This window comes from Tetrahymena thermophila, assembly GCF_000189635.1.
Source record: "Tetrahymena thermophila SB210 genomic scaffold scf_8254638, whole genome shotgun sequence".
In the NCBI taxonomy this organism is placed as follows: domain Eukaryota; phylum Ciliophora; class Oligohymenophorea; order Hymenostomatida; family Tetrahymenidae; genus Tetrahymena; species Tetrahymena thermophila.
In genome coordinates, this window is record NW_002476407.1 from 708,007 (window position 1) to 722,091 (window position 14,085).

The 14,085-nt window shown below is 24.1% G+C and overlaps 5 protein-coding genes across 5 annotated transcripts; 3 read left to right on the forward strand and 2 right to left on the reverse strand. All coding sequences in view use genetic code 6, as the record gives it.

Moving 5' to 3' along the window:
• Nucleotides 1-748: 748 nt before the first annotated feature.
• Nucleotides 749-2,347, forward strand: TTHERM_00191280 (papain family cysteine protease; the record flags this gene model as incomplete). Its single annotated transcript, XM_001016705.3, has 3 exons — nucleotides 749-1,172; nucleotides 1,312-1,506; nucleotides 1,935-2,347. The coding sequence occupies 3 exons, from the start codon at nucleotides 749-751 to the stop codon at nucleotides 2,345-2,347; spliced, it is 1,032 nt and encodes a 343-aa protein (XP_001016705.2).
• A 965-nt stretch (nucleotides 2,348-3,312) lies between these two features.
• On the forward strand, nucleotides 3,313-5,111 carry TTHERM_00191290 (hypothetical protein; the record flags this gene model as incomplete). The annotated part of the gene is made up of 6 exons (XM_001016706.1): nucleotides 3,313-3,377; nucleotides 3,456-3,567; nucleotides 3,659-3,866; nucleotides 3,984-4,417; nucleotides 4,479-4,545; nucleotides 4,732-5,111. The coding sequence occupies 6 exons, from the start codon at nucleotides 3,313-3,315 to the stop codon at nucleotides 5,109-5,111; spliced, it is 1,266 nt and encodes a 421-aa protein (XP_001016706.1).
• A 2,345-nt stretch (nucleotides 5,112-7,456) lies between these two features.
• On the reverse strand, nucleotides 7,457-8,014 carry TTHERM_000191327 (transmembrane protein, putative; the record flags this gene model as incomplete). The annotated part of the gene is made up of 1 exon (XM_012797772.1): nucleotides 7,457-8,014. One exon carries the CDS (start codon nucleotides 8,012-8,014, stop codon nucleotides 7,457-7,459), a length of 558 nt encoding a protein of 185 aa, XP_012653226.1.
• A 3,144-nt stretch (nucleotides 8,015-11,158) lies between these two features.
• TTHERM_000191328 (hypothetical protein) lies at nucleotides 11,159-11,842 on the forward strand (the record flags this gene model as incomplete). Its single annotated transcript, XM_012797773.1, has 1 exon — nucleotides 11,159-11,842. One exon carries the CDS (start codon nucleotides 11,159-11,161, stop codon nucleotides 11,840-11,842), a length of 684 nt encoding a protein of 227 aa, XP_012653227.1.
• Nucleotides 11,843-12,844: 1,002 nt separating this feature from the next.
• TTHERM_000191329 (hypothetical protein) lies at nucleotides 12,845-13,570 on the reverse strand (the record flags this gene model as incomplete). Its single annotated transcript, XM_012797774.1, has 1 exon — nucleotides 12,845-13,570. One exon carries the CDS (start codon nucleotides 13,568-13,570, stop codon nucleotides 12,845-12,847), a length of 726 nt encoding a protein of 241 aa, XP_012653228.1.
• Between the last annotated feature and the right edge of the window lie 515 nt (nucleotides 13,571-14,085).

Consider the following 14,085-nt stretch of genomic DNA (forward strand, 5'->3'; position numbering starts at 1 on the left):
TTTTAGATTTCATAAACCTAAAACCAATAATATCAAATAAAAAAATAAATAAATATATTAAATGCATTTATAAATACTTTTTTATCGTAGTAAATTTTAAATTTTAAGAAATTACCAATTTAAAACTAAATTTCTGCCTTATATTTAATATTAATAAAAATTTATAATCTACAAAAATAATAATTAGCCTTCTTTCTTTTAACTCAAATAATAATTTTTTTAATTACAATAAATTTAAAAGGATTACTTATTTAATAAATATATAAAATGAATAACCAAAATTAAGTTTTGCAAATTCTAAAATTATTATTATTATTATTTATTTTAAAAGTTAAAAATATTTATTTTAAGAGAGTTTGGGTTTTCACTCTTGTTTCTATTTATATCTTAGAGTTAAAAATTATGTAATTAGAGTATTTTTAATTTTATATATTGAGTTTATTTGAAGTGCAATAGTTGAATTTTAACTTTCATTTTTTTAAAATATGCCAACTTGTAACATGATTTAGCTTCTTAAAATTAGTTTAATAAGATTATGTATTGGCCTTAAATAAAAGAATTAAAAATTTTAATGATTGCTTAATACTGATTTACAGACATGTAATTCCAAATAAAAATTTCATTATTAATTTCTTTCTTTCTTGCATTTCTTGTGCTAACACTTTTATTTAAATAGAAGTATTGACTTACCAAATTATAAAGTTTTTAGATTAAGTATTTTGAGAATAATTAAAAATTGAATAAAGATATGAGATAAACAATATTAATTGCAGTTTTAGTCTTATGCGCTGCAAGCGTTATTGCTAGAAATGTTACTTTTGAGTAAGAAGTTGCTCATGGTAGACATAACCCCACTGAAGCTGAACTTTTGAAGATCTTTGCTTCTTTTGGCTTCCACCCTAATCCCTTAAGTGATAGATTCAGACTCTTCAAGAAGAGATTAACTAATATTATTAAGCATAACTTAAATCCCCATAAGAAGTTCACTTAAAAGATCAACAAGTTCACTTTCAAGACCTAAGAAGAAATCAGAAGCTTAAATGCTGCTCAAAACTGCTCTGCTACTGCCAGAGAAAATATGTCAGTTAAAAAGACCTACAACCTCAAGGATCTTCCTTAATACGTTGACTGGAGAACTAAGGGTGTTGTTACTCCTGTTAAGGATCAAGGAGGTATAAAAGATTTTTGTTTTACTTATAGAGACTTCTTAAAATATTGGATTAAAATTTAGTTAAAAACATGATTTAGCAAAAATATAATAGTTTTAACCTTTATTTAACAAGCCATTTAAATATTATTATTAAAAATTAGAATGTGGTTCTTGCTGGACTTTCTCTACTACCGGTGCTCTTGAATCCCACTGGGCTTTACACACTGGTAATGCTCCCTTATTGCTTTCTGAATAATAATTGATTGATTGTGCTGGCGCTTTCAACAATTTCGGTTGCGATGGTGGTTTACCCTCCTAAGCTTATGAATATATTTCCTATGCTGGTGGTCTTGAAAGTAAATAAAATTTAAATTTAGTTTGGTTAGCTAACGCATAAATTGAAGAGAAAAAAAAATGTTAATAAGAGCATTAAATAAATAAATAAATATTTAGTGTTTTGGCTTAACCCTCCCTTGAGCTGTTTAGAAATATTTGATTAACCCAAAGCTTAATAGATAAAAAACCTCTATTAAAATTAGGCGATTTATTGGTGCATATCTTAAAAGATGAATTACTAAATTCTTTTATAATTTTAATATTTCTTACGAAATAATCAATCCAACTTTAAGATTTTTTCTCTCATTAAATATTTTGATTGAAAACAGCCATAAAGCAGAATACACTCAAAGCAATTTATTTTTCTCAAGCATAAAATAATTTATCTAAAATATTTTCAAAATATATTGTTTAACGAAAAATCTAATCAATTTTTTCTTAAAAATAGCTGAAGGTGACTATCCTTATGAAGGTACTGACAACTCTTGTGAATTCAACCGTGCTTAAGTTGCTGCTAAGGTAGTTTCTTCATACAACATTACCTTCTAAGATGAAAATGAATTGATCTACCACTTAGCCACAGTTGGTCCAGTTTCTATTGCTTATGAATGTACTGATGATTTCATGGATTACGAAGGTGGTATTTACTCTAACCCTTCTTGCTCAAAATCCCCTGAAGATGTTAACCACGCTGTTTTAGCTGTAGGATATAACTTAACTGGTAACTACTACATTGTTAAAAATAGTTGGGGTGAAGACTGGGGTATCAACGGTTATTTCTATATTGAATTAGGCTCAAATATGTGTGGTTTAGCTGATTGTGCTAGTTACCCTATTGTCCATACTCACCATGAATAGTGAATAAAATTTTCAGATAGCCAATAAATATGGTGATTTCTTAAAATCTGTTTGAAACAGATATAAGAGAAAGATAATAATAAAATTAATTTTATAGTTTTAAAACTGATATCAAATAAAATAATAAATGCATATATAAATATATTTATGTTTGTATAACTTTAAAGTTTAATAAATATAGCTCTATCCTTGATATTACTGCTACCAAAAATAAATAAGATAATTGAGATAAGTTATTTACACTTGTGATTTTTTTTATTCTATTAAAAATTTATATTATAAAATAATAATTTTTTCATAGTTCAGTAATAAGTTGGTGTTTGTTTCAAATACTTACAATAATTTTTAACCAATGAATTTTTAAATAAAAAAATTTTATTTTTAATAAATTTGAAAAAAATATATTTTTATAATAGATGGCAATGAAAAAAATTTATAAATAAAGTAATTTATTATTTTATTTCATAATTACACTTTCAAAACTTTGGCAAGGCTGATGTTTTTTATTAAATATAATTATATATTAGCTATTAAATATATCTTTTGGTTAATGCTATGCTTAAACGATAACAAACATTTATTAAGTTTTACATAAAATATTTTAGAAAAGGTGAAAAAATGAATTATGAAAATAAATAAGTAAATATTATGTAAAATAAACTAATTAATACTTATAAAGGTATTTAATAATAATAACAATTTAATAAAATATTTATTATTTTATTGTTAAAATTAGGTTATAATAATAGATAAAATACTATAATATATTAAAATTATATTGCTGATTATAATAATAGTTTTAAATATTGTGTTGATAATTGATTTTAAATAGTAAATTACAAAAATAAATAAATAAATTATTAACAAATTAAATACTACTCTAAGGGTTAAAGGTTAACCAATCAATTGAATTAACAAATTTAAATAGTCTCAGCATTTTATATTTTAGGCGGAATAAGAAAAAAATTATGAACATTGATTAGTCTACTTATAGCTAAAACTAACTAAGAAAACATTAGTCTGCTGAGAGAGTGTATAAAATATATTTATTTGCTTATTTCCAACTTAACAAGCATGAATATTTATTAAGTTATATTATATTTAAATATAGGAGAGGGAACTTGCAGAAGTTAAATAGCGATGTGGATGAAAAGAGAAAAAAGCTGAAATCAACACAAATAACTATATCTAAGATTATGTTAGAAGAGGATAAAAGATAAAAAGTAAATTAGAGTCAAAATAACTTCATATTTATGAAATTGATCATAATTCATATGTTGAATTAGCTGATTAAGATGGAATTTTTTATAATAGAAATTAAAGGAAAAATTGTATTTTGTGCAAGAAAGGAGAGAGATAGAGCAATAAATGAAATCAATTAAGTTATAAGAGTAGCTAGAAAGTGCTGCTAAAAGATTAGAATAAAAAAGAAGTGAAAGACAACTAAAAAAAGATGATTCATCAGTAAAGGATATCTTTATTAAAAAGCGTGCTCAAGAAGATCTTGACAAACTACTTAGAAGTAAAAAAAAATAATATTTTTTTAATGTTTTAATTTTTTTAATTTTTTCAAAAACAAATATTTTAAAGAGTAAATTTACTTAATTTTAATAATATAATTAAAAACTCAAAAAAATAGAATACGAGGCACATAATTTTAAGGCTGAAAATAAATAGAATTAAGATGAACACATTGAAAATAGCATGATGAATTCAAATATGGAAAATATGTTTTTTAATTTAACTGCTCCTACTGTTTAAACGAATTCTATGGCTGAAAAGGTGTTTTAGTAAATGAAATCTTAAATTCCATAAAAAAGACAAATAAGGGAGAAGTAGAAATAATAACTAAACCCTTTTTACAATAAATAAAATTGGGATAGATTCATGGAGGCAGAAAGAAACGGTGAACAAAATATAAGATTTCCAGGTATCGGAATAGAGAGAACTCCTCTTTACGAAATGTAACAACAGGAAATTGAAAAAAAGAAGAAAAAAGAAGAAGCTTTGTTAAAATTAAAGAAATACTACCTCAACCCAAGCAAGAATAGCCAAATTGATTTTGAACAGATAGTAAAAATTTATAGATTTTCATTTTAGTACAATAATATGAAATATGCTTATTTCTTTCTAGTATAAAAGGGTTAAGTTAATCACTTCTCAATCATTAGCAACTCTTAAGCTGAACCCTTCAGACACATGTAAAATTAAATTTTAGGATTTGGATTACATTTAGAATAAATTATTAAATATTACATTTTCCTCTAATTGCTGTGAATTATGTTGTTTTTTTGAACTACCTTAAACTTACTTACTTTCTTAAAAATTCAGATTAATTTAACTTTTATAGTATTTTAATTTTATTTTTCCAATATTAAATCATTTAGTGTTGGGACACATGATGGGTAGGAGCATTCATGATGCTAGAAGAATATGGGGAAAGGATTTTTTAAGGTCTAAATCTTAATACAACTTTAATGATAGGGCTCTTCACGAAAATAATCTGTCATCGATTAAAGAAGATCATACAGATTAAAACTCAGAAAGGATAAAAGAGAAGATACACAGCTTTAGCAAAATAAACTCTTCAAATCCAAATAGCTCTATTTTGAGATAATAATTAGAAGAAACATAATTACAATCTGTTATGAATTAGTAAGCAGAAAATTCTATTTCCTTCCCAGCAGATGATTAAAATGAGTCTATGAACACAAAAAGAGATAAAATTTTCAAAGAGAATATTTTGTAGAGTGATATAAAATTATGAATAAAGAAATCAGCCATAAAGAAAGCTAACAAAAAATAAACAAGGTTTAAAGCTTTCAAACAATCTGTAGTCATGAAAATATTTAAACCAAAAAGATAAAAAAATCCAAAAATACCTAAATTAATTTATTAAAATGTGTGTATTGTTAATTTTCATAAAAATGCATAAATTTATGTTTTATAATTTATCATTTCAGTAATAAATTACAGTTCACTATCTTAATAAACACTATCTAATTCTCTCAGTTACTAACTAAGAAACTAACCAAATAATTAACTAACTTATTAAATGCATAACTCATTAACTAAACGTAAATTTTTTAATTAAATTTTTTGAAAAAAACAAACTCAATAGTTTAAAATTAATAAAATTTTAGTTAAGGAAATTATGTTAAGAAGATTTTGCTTTTTATATTAGTAATGTTTCTTTGGAAATTAATCCTATTTTTTGCTTTTAAAAGGAGATAAAAATCTTATTTTGTATATGAAAAATATTCCAGATTAAATACAATCCATTGATTATATATTAAAAATTAGAATGAAAAGGATAAAAAGTGTAAATACTTTTCTTTTCTAATAGGCCAAATAATTTTTTTTTTGAAACAAAGCAAAATATTGTAATTAATAATTTAAATCAATATTTATATCATAAATTGTAAGTGATGTTAACATAAATTAATTGGGAGATGAAATAAGATGAATTTTAAAGTTAAGTTTCTGATCGTTTTTTATCATTTTAGCATTTTAGGAAAAAAGATTTATTAATTAAACTGGAAGTATATAGGTTTCTTTAATATTTAAATGTACTTTATCTATTATTTGCTAAATTTAATTTTCTATTTTTATGTTAATGAAATCTCTTAATTTTGGCTATCACGTAAGGTTCAAATTTTATTATAAATTTATGTTGGGAAAAGAAAGAAGAATGTTTTTTACAAATTTAAGGATTGCTTTACTTCTAAATATCTTTCTTATCACATAAAATACAGAGTTACCCTTAATTAGAATTCTAACTACCAGTTCAATTGCAATATTTTTTATTTTAGAACTAAAGATTCACAAAATATATAGTAATATCTATTTTATATAATTCTATTTAAGGTCAAATACTCAATAGGATAATAATTAATTTATATAGCCAAACGAAATGGTGATATTTAAGCAATACATAAAATTCTATTGGCTATAACCAAATAAAATCTTTATTTTTAACTAAAAAATTAACTATTATTGAATTTTTAGAAATCTAACTAATTAATTGAATCTATCTTATTTAACAGATTTAGGATTACCGTAGAAATAGAGTTTTCAGATAATAATTTTAGCCTGCTTTAATAGTTTTTTTTTAATTTACTTTATAAATTTTAGCTGATCAGGGTTTTTGATTGTATTTGAAAGTAAACTTAAGTTGGTAATAATAAATGTTAAAGAAAGAGCATGATATTTTAAATGTCTATAATTAAGCAATAATAAAAGTGACAAATAATTCTTAATTAACTTAAAATTACCACATTCACAAGCGTTAATTTATTATAACTAACGCAAAAATATTTTTATATTTCAGGGTATTTAAGCAGGAATTAAAGAAATTTATTCTAAATAAGAAAGTTAGTATAAAATTAATGTAAAGGGCGAGAGAATTCAGCAAATTGTTTGGTTAATGATTCGTGTATTTAATCAGATTTTACAAATTTCAATCATTTTAAACCTTCGCTATGTTTATTTGACAAATATTTACTATCTCAATAAATAAATGTATATTATGTAAATTAAATAATCAAAGCAAGATTTATGTTTTAAGAAAATATTAAATTATTGGTATTTAAAAATTCATCACAGCTTAATAGTGCATCAAAAACAAATAGTAAGACCGTATAAAATGATAATTACTAATTTTACGATCAATAACTCTTAAAAATTCAAATCTAAAATATGTAAATAAACATTCATTCATTCATTCATTTTTTTATGAATCAATTAATTAAATTTTTCTAAATTAAATAAACAAGATTTTAGGGATAGCCTTACTTTATAATTGTAAAGCAACAACAAAATTAAAAAAGAATTTAATCACAAAAAAATATAATAATCAAACAAAGAGAGAGTGAAGGAGATCTAAATAAAATCCTCTCTAAACACTTATTTATTATTACTAAGTAAATTTATCAAAATATTCTTTTAAAATCATAAATATTTCTATGGGTAATTCCACATCATGTCTCTGCTAGAAAACTCAAATACAAAGTTAATCATCGCTATAAAACAGCAGGATAATTTATGACCCTTAGCTCGACTATATCACAGAAGCCAATACTATACCTAACTTAGATAATAATAATTAACAATTCAGTGCGATTAAACAGACAATTAAGAGCAGGACTGCTAAAATTAACTAAAAATATGGAACAAGAAATTATATAGAAGAAGAAGAAGTATCAAGCTATTGCGAAAGCGGGTATTCAGAAATGATGAACAATTCTATTTACCACTTATCATCTCTTATATCAAATGGTCCTTTAGCCAACAACAAAAATGATTAACAAGATACTAAAAATTCGCTTGCTTAATTTGCTGGAACAACTTCCAACTCTTCTTCATCTGCAGCAGCAGCTTCCATATGCAAGCAGACAAATAGCATTTCATAAAAAAATTAACATTCAAAAGTTTCGCTAAAGAATTAATAGTACCAATAAACTTTAGACGTAATTATATAAACAATCGCTATATCTTTCCCTGAAGGCGATCGCATAAAATAGGGATAAAAAATAATTTTACGTCACATTAATACTGAAACTAACCTTCATTCTCATTATCGTAAGTATGAAAAAGGCTGCAAGCAGCAAGAAGTGTCTGTGTGTTCTTCCAGACTTGTTCATTAACATGACTTTTGGACTATTGATACATCTTAAAATTACTTTGAACAACTCAATTAATCCAATAGAGTTTGGGCATAGATTGGGCAAATTTACCCTACTGAGGATACTGCAGCTAGTCAATCAAATGACTGCCTTATTGCAGATGATTCAGAGCTATATGCGATTTCAAACTCAAAATTTATTAATCAAGATTCAACCTCTATTGAGAAATCCCCATACATTCTTAGCTCTGATGAGGTGATTCTTAAACATTACGTTACTTAAAAAGAGCTAGCTTCAAGTGAAAAATTTATAAATTAATAAACATTTAGTCAACAAGTTTATTGTGACGAATTAGGCCACAATTTTTAAGAAAAACAAAATTTTAACTGGAGACTGATTATTCATAATTCTGATGGTTATTTAAGAGAAAATTCTATCATTTAAATTATCCACTCCGAGACCAATAAGCCTCTACGTACCAATAAGCATAATGGCATCTTATCAAACACTTCCCAGGTTGTATGTGGCAGCAAGTAGTTCTCAATCTACAATCGCTAGATGAGCGACTTTTGGATTATTAACAGGGTTTAATCTGATATCTCTCAAGTAGAAAAACTTTCAGAAAATAATAGCTGAAAATTTAATTAAAAAAGAAAAGTAGATGAAGCAAAGAAACCAATAAAAAAATCTTAGAATTTCTTTTGCTAATATTGTTTTTTAAGTAATAAAGTCTAGCGAGTTATTATGATTTGAATACATCAAATATTTAATTTTTAAAAGCGGGAAAAAGATATTTTAATAAATAAACAAATAAATTGTCTTCCGTCATAGTTTTAATTAGATAATAACAACAGATGGCATTTTTTACCTTAAAGAATTTAAAGCAGTGATATTTATTATAATAATATTGTAATATACTATAGTATGCAATCAGAACATCAAAAGATATGAAAATGATTTGCTATTGATTGAAGCTTTTACATGAAAGTTAACAAATAATAATAAGCAATCGTTTACAGCAAAAAGTGAGATTTTTTATTAAACTCAAGCTAAAATACTCATCTAAAATGATTTTGAATTTTCCTACTCTGTATTTTAGTAAAAGAATAGTAAACCAACCGTCTTATTAGCACTACTAGTTTTACAAATAAATAAATCTGTTAACCACCAGTTTGCAATTAAATTACAATGCGTTACTATAAATATCGATCAATAAATAAATCAATCAAGGAATATGTTTTTTAAAAAATCTGTGGGGAAAAAGCACATTACTTCAAACTAATTAACATTAATATTCATCTATCATTATATTTATAAAATTAATCAAATAAAAAAATAATTAATTAATTAATCACACAAAAATACTTATAACCTACCAACCTTTCTTAACAAATTTTAATAAATATAAAATCTTAAACAAATATTGTTACTTTTACTACCTTTGTATTTTAGTATTACTTATGTTTATATTATCTATTGTTTACTTTTTACCTTTAAAGCAAATCCATCAATTTATTACATATTTATTCAAATAAATCTAACTGATCGAATACTCATTATCAACTTATCATATCTCTGTAAATAATTAATTCTTAGTAAAACTAAAAGCTCTTTTTCCTATTCTAATAAATGAGTTTTTAAAAATATTACAAAAATTTGAAATCTTCCTTCAAAAAAACACTGAATAAAAAAATCTATAAAAATGCGATTTATAAAAAGTGATTTATAGATGGTTCTTAAACAAAAAAATTAAATTCTATTTGATTTGGTTTTATTATTAGTAGAATATTTTAACAAATTATTTATTTCATGAGTTAGCTGCCTAGCTATTTATTAACTTATTTATTTACCTATTTTTAGAAAATCTAATTTTTAAATAATAGACGTATTTCTTTTACATAATAAATTAGCCATTAAAAATAATAAATAATTCTTTTATTTTATTTTTTAAAAAGATTTCTAAAAATTTAAATTGAATAAATAGATCTGATCTTTCAATCTAAAACCTTTTTGATTTTCTAGCATTTATTTATGATTGATTCTTAATTTTTAAAAATTCTAAATAAAGCATTTTCAAGTTGGTAATTTTTTAGTTTTCTATACATTTAAAACGTTTTAACTTTTTAAATCAAATAATAAATGTTAATTTAAAACAAAAAATAAAAGTTAAACAATTAAATATTTTCTTAATTAACCATCTATTTATTTATTTACTTACTTATCTAAAAGAATTATTTATATAGATATAATATTTAATGTTCCAAGAAATTAAATTAACATATTAATAGAAAATTTTTACAAATAATTAATTAAAATTTAATATAAAGTGATTTATTTACAGAATTTATTAATATTTAATTGTATTTTTTTAATTTTTCAAAATTTTTCCATCTCTTAAACACACATTAACTTTTTATTTGTTTTAATTTTAATCAACTACCTGCTTTATGGAGTAGTTTAATTTAAAATCAATGAGATATCTATATCTAATTTGATTCCAGAAATAAATTTTGTGTTATCTTAATCTTTTTTAATTTAATTTTATTTTCTTTCTTAGAAATAGCTACAAATTTTTTAAAGCATAATCATAACACAAAAGAAAGGAAGAGCTAGTTCAGTGCTAATCTAAACGTATAGAAAGGCTATTTTTATTAATAGTTTGAATATATTAAATTAAAAAAATAATTTACCATCATACAAGCTAGAATTATTTCTAAAATTGTAAATCAGTATCATTAAAACAAGTTTGAGATTATTTAAAAGTTCAATGAGTATAATCGATATTTATTAAAAATGGCTTTTGAATGGTTTGGCTAAAACCAAGTATAATATAAATAAGCAATTTAGAGAAGCAAAAATGTAAAGAACAATATTAGATTTAGATTGCAGCATATGAATTATCAATATTATTGATAACTTTTTGAGTTCATAAATAGGAAAAAATAAACGCTATACAATAGATTCCTCATTGATATATTGAATGATTATTTGATAGCTTTGCCTAAGAATTCCTGATTAAAGGTATTTTATAGAAAGAAGAAAAACTAAGATAGATATTTGAAATGCTAGGTAGATTAAAGATGTATTTATTATTGCAAAAAAGTCAATTATTTCCTATTTCTATGAAAAATTAATATACTAAGAGCTGATTAATATATTGCTTATTATCTCATTAGAGAAAGCCATAAATATGTTTATGATAAAATTCCATTTAAAATAAATATATATTTTTTAGATTACTTTACTATTTTATTCTATCAAGTACATTATAGGAATTAAAAGCAATGATATATAAAGTATAGCAAGTTCAATAAAACAGCTACTGTAAAATAATTAGCTGTTGTCATCAAAAAATAAAAAAAGTCTTCTAGCTTTTTAATTTGATTACTATTATTAGGTGATGTTTTTGTTGTTAACGGAGTTATTTTATTAATTTTCTGATATAGAATCATCATTTGTGTGTTTTGAATCATGTATAATCGGTATAATATTATAGTATCTATTTAATTATAAATAGTAATCTTTGAAAAATTAAGGAAATGTATCAGAAAGTTGTAGCAGATCTCCTATACATTACATGTTTTAGACATGCTACCAAGTTATCATTTTAATTTCTGGAATAAAAAGAGAAACAAATACTGCACTACCAATCGATGTAGCAGCCATTACATTCTACAAAGATTTTATTTATTTTGCTCTTAAAATCTCGTCTTAACATTAGAAATAATCATCAGACAAACCTTTTAGATTAAAAAATTCAATTTAATATTTTCTTTAAAAAATTTGTGTTTAAAAAATATTTATTTCTAACCTAATAATCTCTGAATTTACCAAAATTAAAAAAAAATTAAATCTATCTAAAACAAATTATTGAAAAAATTACATTAAAATTATTGCTATTTTTCAAGCTCTGCCTACTCTTTCTAAAAATCACTGCTTGAAATACATTATTTAGATATTGCACTTAACTTCAATGAACTTTCACATTAAGTACAATCTTAAGAAGTTGGTCCATTGCAACTTAAACATGAATAATGGCATAACTAACAATTATTGGTATTCTTATTCATAAACATTTGGTAGGGACAGGGAGTGCATTATCCTGAATATTGTAAATAATCTTTTCCCTAACAAGAAATACAATCTTACTCAGTTGGACCTGAACACTCCAAACAAGATGAATGGCATTTTATGCAATTAAATTAATTATCGAAGAAGTATCCTAAAGGGCATTTATCTAAGCAATTACCATTTAATTTGTAGCAGTAGGTACACTCAATCAAAGAAGTATTTTGGTTTTTTTTCGCAACTTAAAATTTATCGCATTCAGTAACACAAATGTTATTCTTATATGGATTATTTGCAAAAGCACAATTAACGCAATCTTTATTTGTCTTACCTGTACAAGAGCTACATGAACGATCACAATCTTAACAACTCATTGATTCTTCATCATAAAATTATTTTATTTTATCACATTATTTGCAAGATGTGTCTTTCATCAACTTATAATCTGAGTTACACTTTATGCAATGTATTTGGTCTCTATCACAGTTTATACAATTTTAATCACAATAAGTTCTAGTGCAAAATTAATTTATGGCAATATAATTCTAAGGACATTCGTTTTCGCATTATTTATTATTTACTATTTTTAATTCTGGAGGGCACTTATCAACACATTTATCTTAAATAAAATATTTATCACTACAATTTAACAAGCATTGCATGGAGAGCTCATATAAGAAATATCCATCGTTGCAAACACATTAATTGTTATCTAATTTAAACTCTGTATTATTAATGCATTCCAAACATATTGTATTACTAACACATTTTTTACAGTTCTTTTGGCAGGGTTTACAAGTTTTATCATTCATATCAAAGAAACTGTTTTCTTTTATACATGAACAAATTCCAGGTTATTGATCAAATATTTGAGTTTCGCTTTTATACAAACACTCTAGGCAAGTTTATCCGTTATTACAAGTTTTACACATGGGCGAGCATTTTAAGCAAGTACTACTAACTTGATCAAGATAATAACCATCAGTGCAAACACATTATTTATTTTCTAAACGATAAGCTGGATCATTTACACATTATTTACATTCTTAATCCTAATTACAAACAGAGCATCCTTATTTGCATTATTTACATTATTTACTATTAAAATCATAAGCTTAACCTTTGGAGCATCTGCAAGCCCCTTCTCCAGGATTTTTGGTATTGTCTATACACTTTTAACAAATAGTTTTAGAAGAACATGTTAAGCATTCATCGTCGCATTTAACACATTAGTTATTTTCCATATAATATCCATCTTTACAAACACATGTTCTTGTGGTTTAATCTAATTAATATTTTGAATCATCCTAGCAAGTTTAGCAAGTAGTTGTATCTTGGCATACAGAACAATTGTTTATGCAACCAATACATTTTTTTTAAGTTAAATCAAAAAACTACCCAGTAGAGCAGCTGCATTTTCCATCCTATAAATTAGCATTTATGTCAGTGCATTTTGTGCATAACAGATTGCTACTACATTCTGAGCACTCTGCTGGGCAATTAATACAGCGCAGACCATCTTGGTAATACCCATTATTGCACTCACAAATTTGAGTGCTGGAATTCGCTTTATATTATCCTCCATTTGCACACTTTTATTGATTTTGATTATTTTTATCAAGACAAATGATTTCATCTGGTTAACAACTTTAACACTAATTAGTTTAATTATTAAAAATTTATCCCTAAGGGCATTAACATGTTCCATTACTCTGTAGAAAAGTGCCTTAAACACACAAAGTGCATTATGAACTACTATTACATTTTAAACAAGTAAATGGACAGTACTTGCATGTTGATTAATCTAAATAGTAACTATCCTAACACTAACAGCTGTTATTAGAATCGTTATATACAAATTTATCTCCTTTAATGCAAGAAGTACATTTATTTTAATCAATACAATTTAAACAAGGCTGTACGCATTATTAGCATTAATTCATATTATTAAGAAAATAGCCATCTTTACAAGAAGTACATTAATTTTCTGCATTTTAGCATGTTAAGCAGTTATCTGAGCATTTTTAACATACATCTGAATCTAATTTC